Below are 23337 nucleotides of genomic sequence, written 5' to 3'. Positions count from 1 at the left end.
GAGCTTAAATAAATGGCTTTTACAAAGGCTGGAGCGCTTTGGAACACACGGAGTGGTTTTTTTCCACTGAACATTCTATTTTTAATTACGAGATATTTCAAGTCCACAAAAAACCAGAAAATAATAGGTTCAACAGGGCCGTGTTTTTAAAAGTTCCCGGAGGTGGTAATTAAGCACCGTGATTTATAGATAAAGGGGAGACCAGGGTCTTATCTCGCTCTAACTGCGTGCTTCACTAATGACGCTTCCTGTCTTGTCGGTGGAGAGAAAATAGCCCATAATTGGTTGGTGTGGCACAAATTGGTTGTTTTGGTACTTACGGAAAAAGGCACCACGGCTGTGTTTATCTGTTTATGCCCGCGCGCACCTAGTCATTTGCCTGCCTTAGTAGGCGGGATGGGGCATTTCTGGGAGGCACGGCCCACTGGGCTGCGAGACCTGGGGCCAGGCCAGGTGACCCCACTCACAGCACGGGAACAGCTCCCTGTCCTGTGATTCAGAGGCTTGTTGGGGTCCCCCATGAAGTACTATAGAGGAGGTACCCAGTGATATTTGAACTCTCAGGGGCTCCCATTCTGCTCAGCCCCCCCCCCCCCCTCCTGGGTGCCCCAGCCTTCTACACACCCCACGTTGAGTTTCTTGGATCCCCTGGGGGAAAACCATGGTGCTCTCTCCTCCAGGCCCCCCCCCCCCCCTCGGATTTCACTCTGATTTGGCCCGAGTAGGACCAGGTGGGAGAGGCACCTGCCTCCCATCAGCGGGGGCCTCCTGGCAGCAGCATTTTCTTCGGGTCATTTTAAGTATCAGGCTCCCTGCCATGGTCCAGCGGGGACCTGAATGGACTAAAGTCGAACTGAACGAGCACGCCCGATTCTGTTGTGTTTGGTAAACACCGTCCCCTAAGTCCTACGTGAAGAATTCTGCTCCCTTCGTTGACCTCACCTTTTGGCGGTCACTTCCACGTGGTTTTTCTTCCCCCTCTTTTCTCCGGGCGGCTCTCCCTGCCCAGCAGACTCTGCGGTTCTGACAGCTTCTCAGGGGGCACAGCACCTTCCTCCCGCTCTTCCCCGGGCATGGCCCTGGCTGTCAGACAGCTTTCCCTTTCTTCCTGCCAGTTTTAGACTCTCTCCGCTCACCATCCTCTGAGAGAGATTTGGGCCGGAGTGAAATGAATGTGGTATGATTCCCCCCCCCCCCCCCCCGAACCCCCTGTAATTTCAGATCCTCAAATGCTGCTCTTGGCCAACTGCACCATTCCCCGTGGCTTTTCCACTCCACCGCATTTGAGTAATATTGTTGGCAGGGATGTAAGTAAACAGTTTGCGAAATGTTGTGTTTTGTGAATTAGGAGATGGAGGGGCTGGCTTTTGACTACGTGCCTTCCTTCGGCTCTGCTGGGCCTGAGGCGAGATGGATTTGGTTGACGGATGGGAAGACCAGTGGAAGGGGGGGGTCACCAGTTGATGTGGTCAACTTTTCTGACCGGGTGAAACCAGTTATTCAGAAGTGAGGACACAGTGGCACCATCAGAGGTGTTTTGGAAATAAATTAAGGGAGGGAGGAGAGAGAATGTAACTAGTAAAAAGGCACTGGAGGGAAATAAGGAAACAAAATAAGGAAAATACAATAATAAGGCTCTTTTGACTTTGTATACCGGTACTTAAAAAAAGTCTGTATTTCTTGTAGGTTTGCCAAACAATTCCAATCTCACTTGCAATCTTGCAGGAACTTAATTTTATCATTGTTATGATAAATTAAAAGTAGCCCTAACCAGTTTGGCTCAGTGGATAGAGCGTCGGCCTGCGGACTCAAGGGTCCCAGGTTTGATTCCGGTCAAGGGCATGTACCTTGGTTATGGGCACATCCCCAGTGGGGAGTGTGCAGGAGGCAGCTGATCGATGTTTCTCTCTCATCGATGTTTTTAACTCTCCCTCACCCCTCCTCTCTGTAAAAAAAAAAAAAAAAAAAAAAAAAATCAATGAAATATATTTTAAAAAGTAGAGTCTCCAGCCTTTCACCCATAAGTATTTTAACACCACATCAAGTGGCTAGTTAATAATGAAAACCTTCAAAGTAAGTTTCATGGTAAAAGCTATTTAAACCAGCTAAGACATACCACCTCGCCTTAACTAATTATTGGCTACATTGATTCAAGAGTGGGGCACTTTTCTGCCTTTGCCATTAACCGGGATGTTTCAAGCAGCTCAACTAATGAATTCGTCTCAGACATTTCAGAATCTAAATAAGATGGACCGGCCAGCACCATTCATTACTCAGCCTCATTCAAGTCATTCTTGTGGCTCCTCTTCCCTCCTAACACTGTTCACATGTGTCACGGTGTGTGTCTGTGTGTGTGTGTTTGGCGTCCCAGCTTGCATGTGAGCTCTGTGCTAGTGGGGTGTACACTCAGCCATCTTTTACCCTCAGTGTCTGGCAAGTGCACATAGACTTGGTGGGATGAATGGATAGATGGATGGGATTATTTGCTGCATTTTCACCGAGCCCCTGTGTACTAGGTTTGGGCACACGGAGTGTTAGGCGTTGAAGAAAATGAATCAGATGACAGGTTAGGGAGGGATGGGGCGGGGGGAGGGAGCATCAGGGACGGTGTCTGTAGGGAAGGGACATGAGGCCTGTGTGACACGAAGGGGTCTGGAGGAAGAGGCTTTTAGGCCAGGAGGAGAGCTGGCACAGAGGCTCGGGGTGGGAACGGGTCCCGTGCAGGGGCCAGGAGTGAGCGTTACTGGTTTGCAGGTAGGACTGGAGTGAGGAGGGAGACAGAGCAGGGCCCCTGGTCAGTCTTGTAGGTGATATAAGGCCATAAATAAGACAATAAAGGGGGCTTGGTAATGCAAGTGGATTTATGATGGAGGAATTGGTATTTTCCAGCACTTCTTTGGAGGCCTAGAAAAAAGAATGTCTCAGATAGAAAATCCATTCAATCACTTTTATTGCTATTTTTTTTATGGATGAGAAAAACTCCAAATAAAACAGTGAAGTGCTCAGGACTACAACAAATTATTGTCATAGTCTGGCCACCTGCTGGCCGCCTTGGCAGCCACTCACCATCTCCGGGCGATTCTGTTCCCGTGTGTGTGTGTGTGTGTGTGTGTGTGTGTGTGTGTGTGTGTAACGGGGTACCCGCTGGCTAGCCTCCCACGCTGTAGTAAATATTAAATAAAACGTGGTTCACGAGAAAGCTTCCCCCAAAGTGCCATCTAAGCATCGGGGTGATGTGACCAGCGAAGTTTTTCTGGCTGTTTCCTGAGCGGTTTTTCAGTGGGTGAAAATTTTCTCTGAAACGTGCTGGCTACGTGTCTGGTCTGGAACCGTAGACCCCTTCGTGTGTGTCCGTGGGATGGTGAGGATTACAGATCTCATGTCTCAGGCCTTTACTGATTGTCCTGTTCACCGATAGGATATGGTTTCTTGGGGGCACCTTCTGGAAGTGGGTTTGAAAATAAGCAAAAACACCTATAAATCTCCCTTTAACCTCCCCCATGTCTCCACTGCGATGTGTATCATTCTCCTAAAAGCAGAGTGCAGGCAAAGACGAGAAACCTCTTTTACTGGAGAGATCTGTTTCTTTAAAAAAAATATATATATTTTATTGATTTTTTTACAGAGAGGAAGGGAGAGAGATGTTAGAAACATCGATGAGAGAGAGTCATCGATCAGCTGCCTCTTGCACACCCCCTACTGGGGATGTGCCCGCAAACAAGGTACATGCCCCTGTTCAGAATCAAACCCGGGACCCTTCAGTCCACAGGCCGACGCTCTATCCACTGAGCCAAACCAGTTTCAGCTGCAGAGATCCGTTTCTTACAGAGGATGTGAAACGGTTAAGCGAGACCAGAGTATCTGAGCGACCGGCGGTGAAATAATACAGATTATTAGTAAATGAAAGGCAGGGACCCGCTTTTGTTTTCCAGTTTACCCACCAGAGAGCTGGCCTGCACAGCACGTCTGGGCACACAATGGACCCTCAGTGGGTTCGCTTGGTTCCTACGCATTACAAGCCGCGGTTGTTTCCGAGGGAGAGGCCAGCTGAAGTTCATTTGACTCCGCGGACCGACCGAGATTACGTCGTTAACCAGCTCCCTTTGTCAGGAGAGAACGAATATTAGGGAACCTTCTCGGGCAGCGGCTTTTCACGCTCCGTTTTGAGTGTTGAAGTGGCCCGTTTGGCCCTGTAACGCAGCCTGCCTGAGCGGCATGTCCCAGGCCCAGGTGTGGTCCTGGGACCAGGGGCTCGTTCGAAATGCACATTCCTGGGCCTGACCTTAGACATCCCGTCAGACACTGGGCCCGGGCCCAGCACTCTGTGGTCACAAGCCCTCTGGCAGCTAGAGTTTGAGAAGTGCTGCTCGGGCCCAATCCGTCTCCTCTCTTTCCACCTCCCTCCCCCTCCCCGCCTTGTTCATGGGCAGAGGGAAGCAGCGTGCAGGGAAATGGGCTCCTTGGGGCTCCAAGCCTTGGGGACTAGGAGCTGAGCTTTCTCCCCCTTCCCGATGGGACGGGGCGGCTCTGCAGTCCCCCGACGGGAAGCTCGCATTCTGAGCAGGTGCAGCGTGCCTGTTCCCGCCTGTTCCCTGTGGCACGCTGACGGAGGGGACCAGGGGAGCCATCCTGCCACCCGGTGAATGTGAGTCTGGTACCTGTGGGCCTTCCCGGTCCTCTCCTGTTCTCTCACAGGGAAGATGCTCAGATCGCACTTCTTCAAATTCATGCAAGCTGCAGGTGGCAAGGTGTGGTGCTCACACCTCTGCAACCATTATGTACCTTTTTTACCTGAGTACTGAAGAAATATTAGGTCTTTTAAAAATGTCTATTCCTCTCCAAATAGAAATAAATTTTTTTTTTTTTTTTTTTTTTTTTTTTTTTTTTTTTTTTTTTGTGGGGGAGCTTGTTTAAATAACCAGCTATTGTGTTACTACGTCCACCTTGGTAAAAGTAAATATTGTGTTTTCCCCCCCAATGTAAGTAAATAGCAATTTCCAAATGGCTGCATGTTATATTTTTTTTAAATTCTCACCCGAAGCAATGTTTTTATTGAGTTTTAAGAAGAGGAAGGGAGAGAGAAACATTGATTGGTTACCTCCTGTGTACTCCCCAACTGAGAATTGAACCTGCAACCTAGGTATGTGCCCTGACCTGGAATTGAACCCACAGCCCTTTGGTGCATGAGACAGTACTTTAAGAAACGGAGCCGCCTGGCCAGGGCTGCATTTCACTTTGAGGAGGCCTCCAGGTGTTTAAATACCACGCAGACAGGGCTTCAGTCAGACAGTGGTGCTCTGGTGTGAGAAAATGTGTTACAAAGCTTTAGTTCTCACTAACTCAGTGTGGGCAAGCACCTAGAAAAATGCTACCGTTTTTATAGCTGGGTTACCTATGTGTATGTCATTTCACTTCCCTAACTTCTGACGAGGTGCCCGCTCTGTGGAAGGCACTTTGCTGTGGGCCAAGAAGACGCTTAAGACGCTGCTCTGTGGAGCTGACAGCCCTCCTGTTTCTGAAGGAAGGACGTAGCTCATTGGAGGCTTTCTGAGGTGGTTTCTGCTATCAACTGCAGGTGTAAAAGGTTCTTTAGGAAAATTTATTGATTTCAGAGAGGAAAGAAGAGGGAGAGGGAGAGGGAGAGGGAGAGGGAAAGGGAGAGGGAGAGGGAGAGGGAAAGGGAGAGGGAGAGGGAGAGGGAGAGGGAGGGAGGGAGGGAGGGAGCGAGAGAGAGAGAATCATTGACCCTCTGCTTCCTGTATGCCCCACACTGTGGATCGAGCCTGCAACCCTGGTATGTGTCCTGACTAGGAATCGAACTGTGACCTCCCGGCTCATAGGTCAACGCTCAACCACTGAGCCACGCCGGTCAGGTGCAAAAAGGTTCCTTGTATTTCTCCTGTGCCTACTGCATGGTACGAACTCTCAATACATATTTTTTGAATCAGCGAATGAATGAATCTTTCTTTCTGACCTTGTTGGGTCAGTTAGTTGAGTCTTGGAAACAGAAGATGGACGTTGAACCGTCTGCTAGTATATTTATGAGGGATATTCAGACTCAGCAGCTGGCAGAGGATCAGCCGCGGCTCTTAAGATGATGTTGGAGAGGAGATGGATTGACTGAGGATAACGCAGAGGCAGCCACGGCCGGGTGGAGTGGGTGTCGGGGCGGTGTGGTGGGAGAGGGGTGGACCCCGAGTCTGTGTGAGGCAGCATGCTTTGGTGGCAAGTGAAGGAGACACAGACTGGCAAAGGAAAAAGAGGCTGTTTATCGCCAGACATCTGGGAGGCCTCAGGTTTACGCTGGCTTCAGGCCTCGCTGGACCCAGGGGGTCGAATGTTCTTATCAGCCCCATGTGGGCTGCATCATCGGCAGGGCTCAGTGCAAAAGGAAATGGGGGAAGGGGCTTTGTTAAGAAACGTTAATTTAGCCATGGGTTAAGGTTTGCTGTGAATTTCCAAGGATGGATAATGACCGCCAAGCGTAGGCCCTGTGCCTTACCATTCGGGGGCTGCTTTATTGACCCCAATGCTCACTGCGCCCACCAATGGTCTGTGCACCTGCAGCTGACAGGTCTCCAGCCCATGAGCTCTTGGTCTCTCTTGTCCTCTGTGTACTGTCCTAAGGGCTGGGCATTCTTCGAGACTGGAGCTCTTCTAGAACTCAAAATTCATGCTCAGGTTTCAACCCAGTGTTGAGTATTTATATGGAGACAAAGTATAGGGTTTACTTTTTTAATGTGATTTCAGTTTCAGTAACTTTTCTGTAAAGTTCTCATGAAGTTCCACTTAAAAAAAATTCACTTGGAAACACACGGAGTGAGTTTCCCAAAGCTTAACCCCACTGGGTTGGAGCCCTGTTATTCTTTACTGTTTGCTTATATTGTTTACGTGAAGACTGATCTGGGCCATCGGCCACATTTTCATGAATTGGGGTGCGGAAGGAGTGCGTGTCAGGGAGTGATCCAAAGGGGACCTTGACTGATTCATAGCACCGCCAGGCAGAGCTGCTAGTAGAGAAAGTTCTAGGTCTCGGTAGTAATTATTATGACTCAGTGTGGTATCATGATTCTACCTGTCTGTGCAGCCTTTCCATCTGGGTGGGAGACGGACTGATAAGCTTTTGGGTGACACACACGAAAAGGTGCACCGGAGAGTTTCCCGTGAAGCATCTGTCACCGTGTGAACTGCATGGAGGCTGTGGAATGCCCCCTCCCTCTCGGAGAGCGCTGGCGTCTGCCCGTCTCTCAGACACAGCGGCGTGCTTTCTCGGATCCTCACGGCGACCACCTCTGTCTCAGAGGAGGAGCTGGTTTTGGAAATTGTGATGACAAAGTCGTGGCTTGGAAAGAAGACAGTGCCGACTTTCTTTTGCTTGAATGTATCTCATTTTGCTTTTTATCTCGTATCACAGAACTGTTTGCTAAAAGTTACCAAACAAAATATGATCTCAGCTTAGCTTATCTTTTCTTTTTTTTAGTATTTTCCCACATAAATACCTGTAACTACAGAGGATGTACGCCAACATACTTTAAAAAAAATACATTTTTATTGACTTCAGAGAGACGAAGAGAGAGGGAAAGAGAGATGAGAGGGCATCGTTGATAGGCTGCCTCTTGCACGCCCCCTACTGAGGATCGTGTGCCCTAACTGGGAATGGAACCCTGACCTCCTGGTTCCTAAGTCAGTGCTCAACCAGGCAGCTTCTTTTACTTTTTATTGTTGCCCAAGTTCAGGGTTACATGATACGTTAATGTCTGTCTGAGTGACATGGGGTAAGGTTTCAGGGAACTGATTGCAGGCGTTGTAACATGACAGAACATGCCTGTCCTCCTCAGTGGGTGTCCTGACAGCAGGAAGCTGACGCCTTAGAACCCTAATTGCGAAGGATCCGGAAGCCAGTCATTGAATCTAGCCACCCCGCCCTCATTCCAGCCCAGGAGTCCTCCAGGCACCTCTGCCGCTGGCCACTTGGACTGAACTTGAATCCTTGTAGAGACAGGGAGCTCACACCTTCATGACCAGCCCCGTTCTTTCATAAATGACTGTAATTGTGAAAAATTCAGTCGTCGTTGAGTGAAAACGTGGTCATTCATCTGCTAGTGTTGTTAGTTTCTACCTGAAGACGACACAGAGAGCCCCTGTGCACACAGGGCATTTCTTAGAACATGGGTAGAGGTGGGATAATGACATATAATTTCATGACTCTTGTGTTTTCTCGGCGAGCTCCTCCTCCATGGCCTCTTACAACCTCGCCCAGTTCAGCATGTATTTGTTGCCTCTCAGGCCTGTGCAAGGCGCTCTCCTCAGTGCTGGGCGGAAGGCGTGGGGACGCCAAGATCTGTGGGCTCCTGCCACGCAGGCCTGTGCTGCGGTGGGAAACGGATCGGAAAAGCGCACAGATGTATCCGAGAGGGAAACCAAGTGCAGCTGGGGCTCCAAAGAGAGACCTTGGTACCAGACTCAGCTGCGTTAGGCCGGCTGTGTGCCTGCCCCAGGGAGCTGACGCAGGCGGGATGCTTTGCGGGGTGAGTCTGGGAGAAGGGCCTTTGGGGCAGACAGACGGATGGACAAAAGCCTCAGGGCAGGAGGCATGAGTTGCATCCACGAGGCTGGGGTCTGATTTGCTCAGCCTCCAGGAGGCTTGTAGAGGAGGGGAGGGGACGGAGGCAGGCGGAGCCAAGAGCTGGGAGAGGCCTGGTTCCCCGCCTCCGTTGCGTGTCCGGCACCATCACCATGCCGCCGCCAGAGCTGAGACCTGGATGGGAACCCAGGTATTGTCACGGGGCCTCCACATCTCAGTCCAGAAATGATCCGGGCGCCTTGTAAGGATTGCAGGACAGCGTGTGAGCCCAGCAGAGGCCTGGGAATGGCAGGATCCTGCGCTGGCTAGGCTGAGGGGAGCGAGGAGCCTGCACGGGCCACAGGGCTCTTTGCAGAGGAAGGCCTGCCCAGGGCAGACAGAAGATGCAATGCCAGGGGTGGCAGTGGGAGTGGGGAAGGGGACAGGGACGTTGATCTGGGATGTAGGATCAGGTCTGATGTTTTGAGCGGAAGGAAGAGAGATGGCCCTCAGGCTTCTGTGGAGGAAGGCAGGAGGCGAGAGGGGAGAGTGTGGAGAGGGGCACCTTGAGGCGGAGGCCCTACAGTTAGGGAGAGAGGCTGGGCTTGGGGGCTGGCGGGAGGTGGGCACTTGGCCAGGGGAAGGTCGGGGCTCCAGGGGAGTGTGCTGGGGATGCAGGTGGGAGCAGGCACGGGAGCCCCAGAGCAGGCAGCCTGCTGCCCAGCCTTGGAGGTGGGCAAGAGGAGCCAGAACCTAAGGGGGGGGGGCCCGCTCATTTAAAAGCAAAGAAAGGAATGAATTCAAGAGACAGCGAAAGGAAAATTGGCGGAGACAGCCTGACAAACGGTGCCCAATGTCTTAGTGTTCTGGGTGGGGTGGGGGGGACCAACACAATCATTACATTGTTTGTACACACACACACACACACACACACACACACACACACACACTGGCATTCACGTGTACAAGTTCATCTATTATTTAGGCCTGTTCGTTTCTCCAGAAAAACCCTTCAGGAAATCCTCTGGCTCCCAGAGAACATGTCTATATTTAGAAGACGTTTAGAGAAAGCCTATTGTTAAGGCTTAGCTTGCTGGCTGGTCACCGGGAGACCATAGAGATGTAAATCACCAGTCCCCGTCCTGGGCAGGAGGCGGGGAGGGTGGCGCCTGCTTTGTTCTATTGAAGACCCTGCGATGTAAACACGGCTCAGTCCTTTGTGACCCCGGAGGACCCAGGGGGGCGGGGCTGGGAAGGACCACCCGGACCACGGGCTGACTCTCGTGTGATGGATGAGGACATGGAGGCCCAGAGCGCTGTGACTGGTCCAGGGCCTCGCAGCTCACCGGGGGCAGAGCCTGCCAGCGGGATGGCAGGTGCTTCTGCGGCTCATCCCCGGCCAGGCCCTCTGGGCTACTTCCTCCGGGGATGGCCCAGAAGAACGGGGTCGGCAGCTAAGAGTGTGTGTGTGTGTGTGTGTGTGTGTGTGTGTAAGGGGTTGTTCAGGGACCATTCAGCTACAGTGTTTGAGGGCTGGACTGTGAGAAAGAGCCGTGGACCAACCCCATTTTATATATATCTATATATCTATATCTGTATATCTATATATCTATATCTATACCTATGCCTATATCTATATATCTCTATCTCTGTCTCTCTATATATAATTGATTTCAGAGAGGAAGGGAGAGGGAGAGAGAGAAAGAGAGAGAGAAACATCAATGATGAGAGATAATCATTGATCGGCTGCCTTCTGCATGCCTTGCATTGGAGATTGAGCCCACAACCCAGGCATGTGCCCTGATTGGGAATTGAACCGTGACCTTCTGGTTCATAGTCGATGTACAACCACTGAGCCACACTGGCCAGGCAACCCTCATAATTGTTAGAACTTTCTACTACGTGTCCCCCCAGAGGAACATGCTAGAACAGGAGGCGCGAGCTTGTCCCTGGAGTCGTGAAGTGGATGTTAAATGTCCGCCCGCTCAGATCTGTGCGTTTCCCATTGTGCTCTCAGACATCCTCAGGACACGACCCACGTCCATCAGGGGCTTTCAAGGGGGAGAGGTAAGAGAAGCAGCAAGGTATGTGTGGGGCTGGGCGGGGTCAGATACCCCCTTCTCTACCTGTTTCCTATAGTGAGTCCGCTTCTCTGTAAAAACTGCACATGAAGAGAGGACCTCACTGCCAGATTGTGAACATGAGTTCCGGCTGCCCCTTCATGCCCAGCCTCTTGGAAGGTGGCACCGTTCTCACCTCCCAAGCCACGGCTCAGGTCCGCTTCTCTGTCTCAGGACCACCCGTCCTTCCTGTCGCTCTGACATCCAATCCCTGAGCCGCCTCCCCTGCCTGGCCCGTGATGCTTACCACCCTGAGCGGCCCTGAAGAGGGTATAGTGCCGGATGGCCTTTCCTCCCAGGCGCCAGACTGCTGTGCAGCGAATGGAAGGCCTGTCACCCCGCAAGGGTCCTGGGCACAGGTCCCAGTGACTCCAGAACATGACTGTGGCTCCCACAGTGTTTCGTGCTTGTTAGAGCACGGGCTGCTGGCTCTCGTGTCTGAGCTGGGGCATGAGAACGTGCATTTCTAGGGAGACCCCCGCTGCTGCCACCCCCCTCCCCCCACGCTGCCGTATGATTCACGGACATGGAGGCACCTGGGGCTCGGTGCTCCTGCCGGGTGAGTTTTCCCGTTGGCCAGCTTTCTGTTGGCTGGTAAAGGCACAGGAGGAGAGGAAAGGTCCTTAAAGCGTCAACAGTGAGTGGCACGAAGAACTCAGTGTGAATGTGGGTTATGGTCCAGTTCCATTGACACTCATTAGTGTGTGTGTGTGTGTGTGTGTGTGTGTGTGTGTATCTTTTATTGATTTTTTTTTTTTCAGAGAGGAAGGGAGAGGGAGAGAGTCAGAAACATCAACCAGCTGCCCCCTGCACACCTCCAACTGGGGATGTGCCCGCAACCAAGGTACATGCCCTTGACCGGAATCCAACCTGGGACCCTTGAGTCTGCAGGCTGACGCTCTATCCACTGAGCCAAACCAGCCAGGGTGACACTCATTAGGTTTTGCTGGACTCAGCACCAAGCTCAACTCACCATTGACAGCAAGGAGGTTTCTGCAGGGAAATGCCTGCCCAGGTTCCCTTGGCACTGGCCAGAGAGACCCTGCCCCACAGGGTGCGGCAGGGACAAGGCTTGGCAAGAGCTTGGCATTGCCCGGGACTGGGACAGGCGTGGGCATGGCCAACCGTCGAGGAGCACTGGTATTCAGAAAGATAAATATTTTCTCTCCCCTGCCACAAGTGATAAAAGAACGGAAGTGCCCCGTATTAAGTCATCTTTTGAAGGACTGCTCTCCTCAGAGTCCCCTGGTCTTGCCAGGAGCTGGGCAGGAGACATGTTCTCCGGCAAGGTGGACCAGACAGGCTCGCGGTCCCTGCCGTCCGGGTTGGAGGTATCGCCGGGCACGGGAGGGGACCCCTCAGGTGCGGAGCGGCTGGGTCGGGCCAGTGACTAGGATGCTTGTGCCATTAAAACCAATAGCCCCCGAGCTGCTTCTTGAAGGGGCTCATCGCGATGGGAAATACTCAGGGTCAATTTTGGACAGCACACCCGGGTGACACCACTCACTGCTCTGGAGCAAGTGCAGACGGTCAGCTAATACGGTGATTACATCGCACAGGTGGTGGGGCCGGGTCTGGGGGCTGCTGAAAAGAAAATGGTGTGTTTAATGTCCGGGAGGGCGTGGGGGGCTCAGGCAAAACCACTTTCCCCTTCCCCACGGCTGAGGCCAAGGAGGGCCCCGGAGCCGTCTGGGAGGAGGGAGAGTGCTTCCAGGTGAGCTGGGCTCCTGCTGACAGGCAGGGTTAGGGGTGAGCGCCCTGCAGGGGAGGGCCAGGGTCTCTGCTCCTCGGTGGATTTTCAGCCTCGTTATCCTGCCTGAAGTGGGTAGAAGACAACAGGAGATCAAAAGACCTTCCCACTCGGAGTTCTGTCCCACTCGGAGGTCCGCCCCATTCCACAGCTTTGAAGCTTCAGCTCGGATCTTGTGCTTCCCTCCCAGGATCCCAGTGGGCGGAGTAATAAAAGCGAATAATGATTGTTCCATTAAAACAAAGATCGCCCGGGTGGGTGTCTGCTGCTCCAGGCCCCTGCTCGTTGCTTCCCCTCGAGGTGGGTTGTGTTGGGTGGAGTGGAGTGAGTTAGGACTCCGAGAGCTCGGCCGGGGGGAGGGAGGGAGATGTGCTTACACTGAGGATGGGTGCCTGTGCCGATGCAGAAAGCCATTTGGACAGACATCATTTTGTTGGCCATCGTCGGCAGGTTTTGTCAGAGTAATTTCGACTGGAGGTGACTTTCATCTTAGGTACTAATTTAATTTAACTCCCTCCCTCCCCAGAAGATGAGAGGACTTTCCACCGTCCCCGCTGTGCAGATGTTACAGTTGAAGCTCGCAAAAGGGCTCATGCAGCGGGCAAGCGACGGAACTCGGATTTAGTCCTGAGCATTCTCACCCCCACACTCGTCCTGGGACAAACTGGAATATACCCCGGGCTGGGCCAGCCGGCGGTGAGGAACTTCCCTCAGAAACTGTGGAAAGAGCCCAAACCGGCTTGGCTCAATGGATAGAGCATCGGCTTGGGGACTGAAGGGTCCCGGGTTCGATTCCGGTCAAGGGCATGTACCTTGGTTGCGGGCATATCCCCAGTAGGGGGTGTGCAAGAGGCAGCTGATCGATGACTCTCTCATCGATGTTTCTAACTCTCTATCTCTCTCTTTCCTCTCTGCACAAAATCAATAAAATAAAATAAAATAAAAAAAAGAAACTGTGGGAAGAGGAGTCAGTGAATGGAAGCTAAGGCAGATGTCCACTCCCAATAAGAAGCCTTTCTAAGCCTTTCTAAGCTTAGATTGAGGGTGGCGGGAGCGGACATGTGCTCCACCTTCTGATGGCAGGAGAGCGTGTCCTGATGGGGGGAAGGGATTGTTGGAGGACACCTTTAGACATAACAAGAACCACAATAGTCATTTTTTTTCTTTTTTCTTTTTTGTTCCTCATTCGCAATCCACAGAAGCCTGCCCTGAATCATGGTATGAGCTGATGATGACAAATGATGGGGAGAAATCTTAAGAAAAATGCAAAAATGGGTACCAGGAATAGATGGCCTTCAGGGGCTGTGGCTTGAGAGTAAATGACGGCACAATCTGTTAAACAGGCAGCTAGGAGAGATCTGTGATTATGGTGTTTTTGTGTTTTCATGGCTTTATTAAAATAATCTGCTTTCAGAATCATTGTGTAAGATTTTATTATGGCTTATTTCTCTTAATTAATGTTTTTCCAGAATTGATTAGCAGAAAATTTAGCAGGTCTGCTTTGTCAGAAAACAGAGAGAAATACAATTACTATTAAAATAAGTCAGTTATTCATGGCATATTTTGAACAACAAAAAGAATTATTTGGATTAAATCTGTAAAAACTTTTACAACCATTTGTTTTCTTGGAAAACATAGGCACATTAAGAATTTGGGAATAATAACACTTACCACTATCCATTATTTAACGAGTTCGGCATAGTGTTGTAGTCAGAAATAGTTAATTTATTTTTAAAGCTGACACTTTTTAGCAGTAAAATAATTCTTATTTCTGATCTTGATAATTATTTAACATCCTTTATTTACTGTCTATAGAGTTTTTAAAAAAAATATTTTATTGATTTTTTACAGACAGGAAGGGAAAGGGATAGAAAGTTAGAAACATCGATGAGAAACATCAATCAGCTGCCTCTTGCACCTGGGATGTGCGCGCGCAACCAAGGTACATGCCCTTGACAGAGATCGAACCCGGGACCCTTCAGTCCACAGGCTGACGCTCTATCCATTGAGCCAAACCGGTTTCAGCTGTCTGTACAGTTTTTACTTTTGAGATGATCAGACATTGTGGAAGGGCTCTCAGAGATCAAGGAAGTAAAAAATTGAAATGCAGACGGGACGCTAGGCCAGTGTAAGGGGCAGAAGGCGCCTTCTACAGTCACAATATTACTGGGATAATTTCTCCGTTCAGACGGCCGTCGGAAATGAGAAAAGCCGTCTCACCGGTTTTGATTTCACCTCTCAGTGTTTTGAAAACAGAGCTTTGCCTGTTCCTTTCGGCGCTTTCTGAGGGGCCCTGGACGTCCAGGGTTCTGTTTCGGCTTCAGTTCCGAAAACGGTCCTCTCCCGCCGCCGTCAGAGCTGCTGGCCCGAGGGCTCATGGTGTGCCCGTGGCATTCTCTGCCCGGCGGCTTCCTCCCATGGAGAAGCGTGGCCTTGCATGTCACCGGGAGGCTTCCACGGCGGCTCCTGTGGGGGGTGAAAGCCTCATTTATCCTGGTCTCTGCAGCTGGGCCCAGGCCCACAGCCGGTCAGCGGTCTGCGCCCCGCTGCGAGGGAGGCTCGGGGCTTTGGGGACGTTTGCAAGCGTTTTTTTATTTTTGCAAGGAAAGGGCTTGGCATGGCCTGGAGCACATGTCTTCCCGGGTATTCCCATCCCCGGCCACACAATGCTCTGAGTTTACCTCAAGGAATGCTGTCAACACAAACCCCGGGGTAATTTTTAAAGGCCCTGTCTCACGCATGGGGCCGTTCTTCCTCATCCAGTGAAGAAAACGAGTTTGGAAATGGGAGTCTGGAGCGTGAGAACGGTTTCACACGATATTTTGTTTTAATTCCATGCGGCTCCCTGCCCCTGGGTTGCCACCCTCCCCGGCTTTCCTTGGGGTGACTGAGTGTGGGAAAGAAAGAATGAAAAAAAAAAAAGGGCAGCTTACGATGTTTGGTTCAGTTTTGGGCACATGTGAAATTCCAACGGCAGAAATAAAATTCTACCCAGATATAGTGGGGGACCTGCTTCTCAAAAGCCACTTTAAGGCATGTGTGGGATGAGTGTGGGGTGAGTGTGGGGTGAATGGGGTAATAATAATAGCTGACACCTGTGGAGGGCTATTCTGAACCAGGCACTGTCCTAAGTGCTTTGCATATATTCATTTCATCCAGACAGAAGCCTTCTGTGTGTGTGTGTGTGTGTGTGTGTTTAGATGGGTCCCATTTTACAGATGGGAAAGCTGAGATGCAAAAAAAGGTCATAGAAACCTATCCAAGGGCAAGCAGCTGGTCAGTGTCTGAGCCGGGCTTGGTTCGGGCTGCGTGGCTTACGTGCTCTCTGTACCACTAGGTGACACTCCCCGATCGGAATAAAAGCTGTGGTCTTCTCTCTCCCTTTGATTTAACCCAAGGTTCAGAGACTCGGCTCTCAGTTTGGCAGTTGTTTTGGCCTTGTCAAGTTTATGTTCACGGCTGTGATTTTTGCAAGAGCTTCTCTTGTTTAATGTTTTTGGTTGATGCAAGTGAAAGAAGCTGGCTTTTCAAACACACTGAACGTGTTAATAGAAGTGCTAGACGCATTACCAATGCATTAACCCACATGTGTCAAACACAAGGCCCGCGGGCCAAATCCAGCCCGCCAGGCCTTGCAATGTGGCCCGCACCGCGCTGTCATCACTGCACTCCGCTGTCAGTTTATGACATTGTCAGTTTATGACTGTTCAGTAAACCATTCGGCCCGCGATTTAGGCTGGATTTTAGATTTTGGCCCCTTCTCTGATTGAGATCGACACCCCTACATTAACCAATCACAGTGCGTTAAGGGTTAAGTTTCAAACTAAAGATCATGCAAGTTCCCGTATTGTACAATTATCATAAAATCTCGTGCCTGGGACTCTGCCTCACATTTTGTTTACATTGTAGGAATTACAGCCCATAAAAATGTAAGTAGGTTTAAACTAGACTTTAAGTGACTTAACCTATCTTTTTTTTTTTTTTTTTTTTTTTTAAAAAGTGTTGATTTTTTGCCATACCGTCAAAGTAACAACAAGCCATTTTAGAAAAACAAGGAAAGTATAATATGGCCTAAACCAAAAAATTGAATAACTTGTGTAATTTCACCACGCACAGGGCATTCACTCACTTTAGCATGTAAGTGTGTTTTTCTTCTAGCCTTCAGTCATGTGTTCACTCATTTATTGATTATCTCCTGTGAGCGAGACATTATGCTAGGCCCCAGGGAAAAAGCAGTGGCCCACACCGTCTCTCTCCTGTGGAACTGCTATCTTAGTGGGGGAAACAGACAATGAACACATAAATATATAACATCATGTTAGGTAGGAATAAGTGCTTTGAAGAAAAGGAAGGTAGAGTGAGGGCATCGAGGCCCAGAGACTGCTGGAGCCAACGTCGTGGGGGAGGCTGAGGGATGTGGAAGGCAGTGTTCCCCTGGGGATATGGGTGAGGGGGGTGCAAACAGCCAGGCCGGGGCCATTGGGGGGTGGGGGGTGTGCAAACAGCCAGGCCGGGGCCCGGCAGGTGTGCTGTGCCCGGGGACCAGCAAGGAAGGCAGTGTGAGGGGGACGGTACGTGAGAGGGGCTGGGATGTGACGGGAGGGGTGGCAGAGACCTGCAGGCTGTGGAAAAAAGGGCCTGGCATTCCACGGAACGAGAGGGGCACCTTTTAGGCTTAGAGTGGAGGAGTGGTGTGACCTGACTCTGGTTCTGAAGGCCCCCGCTGGCTGCTGGTGAGATTGGACGGACCCCGGGGGACAGAGGGGCCGGAGTAAGGTCTGAGGGGAGGTGGTAAGACATGATGTGGACGTCTTCATTATCCCAGGAGGCCGGAGGGAGAAGACATGGGGACGTCACGCTCCTAGTCCTTGCTCTTTGGAGTCTTTGGAGGAAGCGGACGCAGAGACTCTTACAAGGAAAGCACAGCATTTGTTTTTGTGGGTTTGGTGCTCGGAGCAGACCCAGCGGGTGACCTCACGCTGGGCTTCTGGGGATTGCCGTCGCTGAGGGTGACTGCTCGGCCTCCGAGGCGGCCAGGGATGGCTGTGGAGACTCTCAGAGCCAAGCCGTGTCTCACCTGCCGCCCGTGGTCACAGGAGACCCAGGCGGCTCCTCTCTCCCTGGACGCCGGGGGGCCCGGGGCAGAGTCACACTGAGAGCCCTGTGTGCGCGGGGGATGGTTTTAAATAGAACGAGGAGCTGCTTTTTTAGGAGGAAAAGCAACAGAGCCCGGGCTGCAGGGCATGGATTGCTTCCTAAAAACACAGTCCCCGAGCGTCTGAATAACACGAGGAACAGCTTGTCAAACTGGAGTGGGATTCACATGTGGAAAAATCCGACCGGTGGGGGCGACCGCTGAGAATCTGACCGTTTCAGACGGGGACGGGGTGACTCCAGGAGCCCAGCGTGGCGTCTGGACGGGCTCCGAGGCCGCTGCCTGTCCCTCTCACCCAGGTCCGGAGGCGGGGTCTCCGCTCGCTCCGAGGCCAGTGTTTGCAGATGGAGTTCATTGTGGTCGTGGTGGCAGTTTCTGCCACATCGACGGCTCCCGTCCTTATCTTCGCCCCCTCCCCTGGTGCTTAAGGAACAAGTGTAACTACCTACCCTGTTTCCCCGAAAATAAGACAGTGTCTTTATTAATTTTTTCTCCCAAAGTTGCGCTAGGTCTTATTTTCGGAGGATGTCTTATTTTCGGGGAAACACGGTACAAGTCTCAGCTGTCTTTGCTGGATTAAAAAAATTATTTTGGTTTTTAAAAATGGAAAAATGTACAGAAATATACAAGGGACACAACAGTAAACCCCTATGTGTCTGCTCCCCGTAGTTAATATAGGTCTACTTGTTGTCATATTTGCTACCCATCTTTCTTTTTTATTTATTTTTATTTAAAAAAATATATTTTATTAATCTTTTACAGAGAGGAAGAGAGAGAGGGATAGAAAGCTAGAAACATCTATGAAAGGGAAACATCGATCAGCTGCCTCTTGCACACCTTCTATTGGGGTGCTCTATCCACTGAGCCAAACCGGTTTCAGCTCTTTTTTTTTTTTTTTTAAAGAAAAAGTACCCCATGAAGTGATCTCTATCCTCCTTCACTGTTGTTCCGGTTCGTTCCCTGAGGTGGTCGCTGTCACGAACTTAGTGTGAACCAGTCATATTTCATGCTTTTACTGATTTCCCGTGGACCCACACGAACAAATAGTATTGTTTTATGTAATTTATTGACACAGACAGTTATAATATGATCACATAAGTAGCAGTATCCTATCCTATATAATAAAAGGCTAATATGAAAATTGCCCCCTCGGGATTTCGACCAACTGGGAGTTCGGCCGCTCATTCTGATGTGTGTTGACCACCAGGGGGCGGCGCAGAGTGAAGGAAGGCCCCAGCCAGCAGCTGGCACCTGGGGTAAGGAGGGCCCTGATTGGCCCTGATCACGGGCCACGCCTCGGGACCCGATCCCTGCATGAATTTTGTGGATGAGGGTTCTGTTCCCTGACCCAGTGGTTCTCAGGCTTGGCTGCCCGGTGCCGTCCCTTGGGGATGTAACACCAAGTAAACACACTGGTGCCTGAGCTCCATCCCCCCATTTGCTGGCATCAGGCCTGGGCTTTGTTTGTTTATTTTTAATGTAAAAAGTCTTTCAATGACAGTGGACATGTAATAATCAGTTGCAGGTGTACAACCTGGCGATTAGACATTGATCTAGTTTACAAAGTAATCACCTCGATAAATCTAGTGCCCATCTGACACCGTACGTGGTTATTACAGTATCACTGACGATATTCCCCTGGGACTGTCTTCATAACGGGCAATTTGTACATCTCCATCCCTTCCCCCGGCTCCTCCCTCTCCTCCCCCCTCTCCCGTCTCAGGCCTGAGTTTCTGAGCGGCTTCACAGCTGCCCCGCTGACTCTGCGGTGCAGCCCAAGCCTGAGGACCACTTCCCAGGCCTCTGGTAAGACCTGCATGTAACGTTGGCTCACTGTGCCGACCCTCGGCTGGCAGGGAAAATGCAGAATCCAATGGCGGAAACAACCTTTTCAAAGCACTTCTGTGACACGTATGTATCGTACTCCACAGAGTCCAACACCTCGGAATAACAGCCTTCTCATGAATGCCTGCACACGTTCGCGCCGGCCGGGAAGTAGATGGCGACCATATGTCTACACTCTTGGAAGGGGCCCATATTTATCTTGAGAATTTGGTCACATGGAACATTCTTTATTTTATTTATGCATGAAACATACAAGGGCCACAAAAAACAAACACGTTGATCACAGCAAGAATGCCGCGTGGTGAAAGCACGGGTGGTGTGAAAACACGGAACTCCCAATGATAAAAATAGAGATCCTCGCCGAAACCGGTTTGGCTCAGTGGATAGAGCGTCGGCCTGCGGACTGAAAGGTCCCAGGTTCGATTCCGGGCAAGGGCATGTACCTTGGTTGCGGGCACATCCCCAGTAGGAGGTGTGCAGGAGGCAGCTGATCGAGGATTCTCTCTCATCGATGTTTCTAATTCTCTATCCCTCTCTTTTCCTCTCTGTAAAAAATCAATAAAATATATTTAAAAAAAATAGAAATCCTCAAAAAAAAAAAAAAATAATCGGCTGGTGGAAGACTGCGTTTTCAAATGCTGTCTGTCTGTCCGTGGTTTGCAAACGTGCAAGTGTGTGGGGCCCACCAGGAGGCGGTCAGGCTTCGGGCTCCAGTTCTGGACGCAGCAGCCGAGAGAGTGCGTTTCGGCAGCGTTTGCAGGCGATGCTGCTGCTGGCCCTGGCCCCCCAGCGCTGAGAAGTGAGTGTGAGGCCTCCTGCTTTTGGTGGGACAGTTTGTTAAAGATCGGGACTGTCGCGCCCAAAGCGGGACGTCTGATCACCTTAGTGTGAGGACCGCTGCTTGCAGGACATGAGTTTTGCTTCTCATGTCAGGTGGAGGGGCTTGTCTTGGCCATTAGGGAATCTGCACCCCCCCTCTTCCCCCCACCCCCAGTTCAAGCCAGCCCCTGCTATCTGCAGGCTCCCGGGGGCTTCTGCCAGGACCCCGGGGGCGGGAGGAGGAGGGACTGGTTCTCCGCTCACCATTCACCGCACAGGGGAGGCCTTTGCACAGAGTCACACCGGTACAGGCCTGGTTCTTTCCCTTCCAGCAGGACATTTTTGTGGTTTGAATTCTTTCTCTTATTATTCCTTTCCTGCCCTCCCCCCCTACCACATACAACACTTGAAGAGTTAAAAGCAATCTCTGCCCTTTTACCCTCATCACCCCCCCATACCCTCTAAGGACGGTTCTTGCTGTGCCATCTCGGTGGCACTGGGGGAGGGTGGGGGGGAACCCCAGGCCTGGGCCTCTGTCAGGGACCAGCTTCTGCAGGCTCTGCTGCCCCGGCCGCCTCCCTGGGGGTCAGCAGACGACACCTTGGGAGGGAGGAGAAGCGGAAATCGCTCTCAGATGTTCCACCGAAGCAAGGCACTAATGGGAAGCATGAGGAGAATGCGCACGTGGAGGTGCCCGGTCCTCGCTCCCAGCCCCTCTGTTCCCCGCGGGCGGAGCCTGCTTCCGCTCAGGGACGTTCCGTAAATGCCCCCGGCCCAGAAGGGACCCGGCGGTCACGCGCCAGGAAAACAACGCTGATCGCTTAGAATCCTGGGCTCCAGAAGGGCACCACGTTGGACGCGGAATTCTAGAAGCCTCGTAGGCGAAGCCCCGTGGGGACCGTTTCAGAACAAGCGGCTGCTGCCCTCCCTCTGCCCCCAAACATGCACAGGTGCAGAGGCCAAGGTCAAGTCACTAGCCCCAAGGTCACCCAGGGAGCTGGCTGTGTCTGTCTTCCCCTCTCTCCCTCCCTCCCTCCTCAGCCCCCCCCCCCCCCTTTCGCTCTCCCCTCTCCTCTTTTTCTTCCTCTCTTTCTTTTTTAAGAAGCCTTCTCAGCTTTTGGAAAATGGGTCAGCTCAGTATTCTGACACTTGACACTCACTTCTTGTCACCTGCTATAACCAAAGGACTAGTGCTGTAGGACGGTGGGAAGAGTGTCGTCTCTCTTTCTAAGAAAATCAGCGGGCCTCAGGCCTTTTTCATCTTCCGTCCTGAGCCTCCCCTGGTCCATACCCCTCACCTCCTTCACATCTGTCTATGGACTGAACCTCGCATTGGACGTTGTGGGCGATGTAGTCTCATCTCTCTCAGGACCGAGCGTTTCCGTCCACGGTGCGCCGACAGCGAAAGCTTGGCGTGCACACCTGTCCTCGGACAATACAGGAGGGACTGGAGAAGGCATGTTTGTAGGCCAACGACATGAACCTCATGGAACGTATGTCAGTAACGTGTGAACTCCCCTGGGGCCGATAAAGTCTACCTGCCTTACCCGAGACCAAGAGCCCTCCTGACTTTAAAACTGTGCTTGGCCACTGTGCTAGCACGCAGGAGGGGAGGAGGTTGTTGCTTTTGGGTTGCCTTTCATTATAAAGTCAGGGGTGGTGTACAGCGCCCTGGCAAAGGCATAACCATGTCTATCGGGCGACTCTCCGCCTTTTGCATCTTGAATTTCTCTCGTGGAAAGAACAGTGGGCTGGGCCCCGTGTCTGAGAGATTGTCTCTGAGCGCTGGTGGCTCCTGCGGGATGAGGTCTGGAGCTCTCTCTGAGGGGGCTGTGGGCTTTGGTTACTTTGCCAAGTCTGACCTGGATGCCGAAAGTTTAAACGTATGCCACAGGGCACCGCTGACAGAGAAGGGCAGAGCATTTTCTTAAGTGGTTCCCTGAGTTTCTGATGCGTTTCTGAGAGGCGGTCAGAGTACAATGATGAGAACGACGGCTTGGCCGCTAGTTCGCTTGGATAAAAAGCCCAGCTCCTCCCTAGACTAATAATCGTGTGACCTTTGACAGCTGTCCAACCCCTTCATCAGTACAATGGCAGAATAAAATATCGACTAAAACGGTTGCTGGGGGATTAGAATAAACAACAACAACAACATCATCTTTTTGCTGATTTTAGAGAGGAAGGGATAGGGAGAGATAGAGAAACATCGATGATGAGAGAGAACCATTGATCAGCCTCCTCCGGCATGTCCCACACTGGAGATGGAGCCTGAAAGGCAGGCACATGCCCTGATGGGGAATTGAACCCTGACCTCTGGGTTCATAGCTACGCTGGCTAGGCAGGTTTGTTGATATGCAGGAGAACAGTGCCCGACACGTAGAAAGATGTTAATACATATGAGCTGCCATCACTACCATCACCATCCTGACATCTTTAAGTCGGGCTTCCCTTGATGGGTGACTGTTGACCCTTCGGAAGCGTTAGCCACGTCCGTGATGCTTTCCTTCCAACGCGGTGTCTCCTGTTCTCTCTCTGCAGCCAGCTGCGTGCCCCCGTGCCAGAATGGAGGGCTGTGTCTCCGGCCTCAGCTCTGCGTGTGCAAACCGGGGACCACAGGCAAAGCCTGCGAGATGACCGCCGCCCAGGACACCTCGCCGCCGGGGTTTGCGGGGCAGGGTGCCGGGCCCGCGGCCTCCTGGGTCCCCCCTGAGCCAGCGGTGAAGCGCGTGTCCTCGAAGAAGGCGGGCACCCTCCCCAGGGTCAGCCCCGTGGCCCAGATGACCTTGACCCTCAAGCCCAAGCCAGCCGTGGGACTCTCCCAGCAGAGACGTTCTCAGTGAGTGTTTTGAACGTGCCTCCGGCCCGGGGGCATCTCAGTTACTTTCAACCACCCTCCTTTCCCTGCACTGTGGGCAGCAGTCACGTGCACCATCATGTCTGTCTCTGCTTTCCCTAAGGCTTCAGGGGTCCTCAAACTTTTTAAAGTGGGGGCCAGATCACGGTCCCTCAGAGAGCTGGAGGGCCGGACTATATGAACTACTAATTCCTACTGTAACACCTCGGCTGCGCTCACTGCCCAAAAAAC

General features: G+C 51.6%; 1 protein-coding gene across 5 annotated transcripts in view; it reads left to right on the top strand.

The window, feature by feature from the left end:
* The window catches only part of LTBP1 (latent transforming growth factor beta binding protein 1), a 300379-nt gene that overhangs the window by 9457 nt on the left and 267585 nt on the right, over nucleotides 1–23337 (top strand). For all 5 annotated transcript variants that reach the window (XM_084900645.1, XM_084900647.1, XM_084900643.1 and 2 more), the window contains exon 3: nucleotides 22791–23088. In XM_084900645.1, the coding sequence (XP_084756771.1) occupies nucleotides 22791–23088 (298 nt within the window). The remainder of the gene's footprint in view (nucleotides 1–22790; nucleotides 23089–23337) is intronic.

The sequence above is a fragment of the Pipistrellus hanaki genome (genome assembly GCF_964339955.1).
Source record: "Pipistrellus hanaki genome assembly, chromosome: 12".
In the NCBI taxonomy this organism is placed as follows: Eukaryota; Metazoa; Chordata; class Mammalia; order Chiroptera; family Vespertilionidae; genus Pipistrellus; species Pipistrellus hanaki.
The sequence above is the reverse complement of the archived record's forward strand: the minus strand, read 5'-3'. Positions and strand labels throughout refer to the sequence as shown.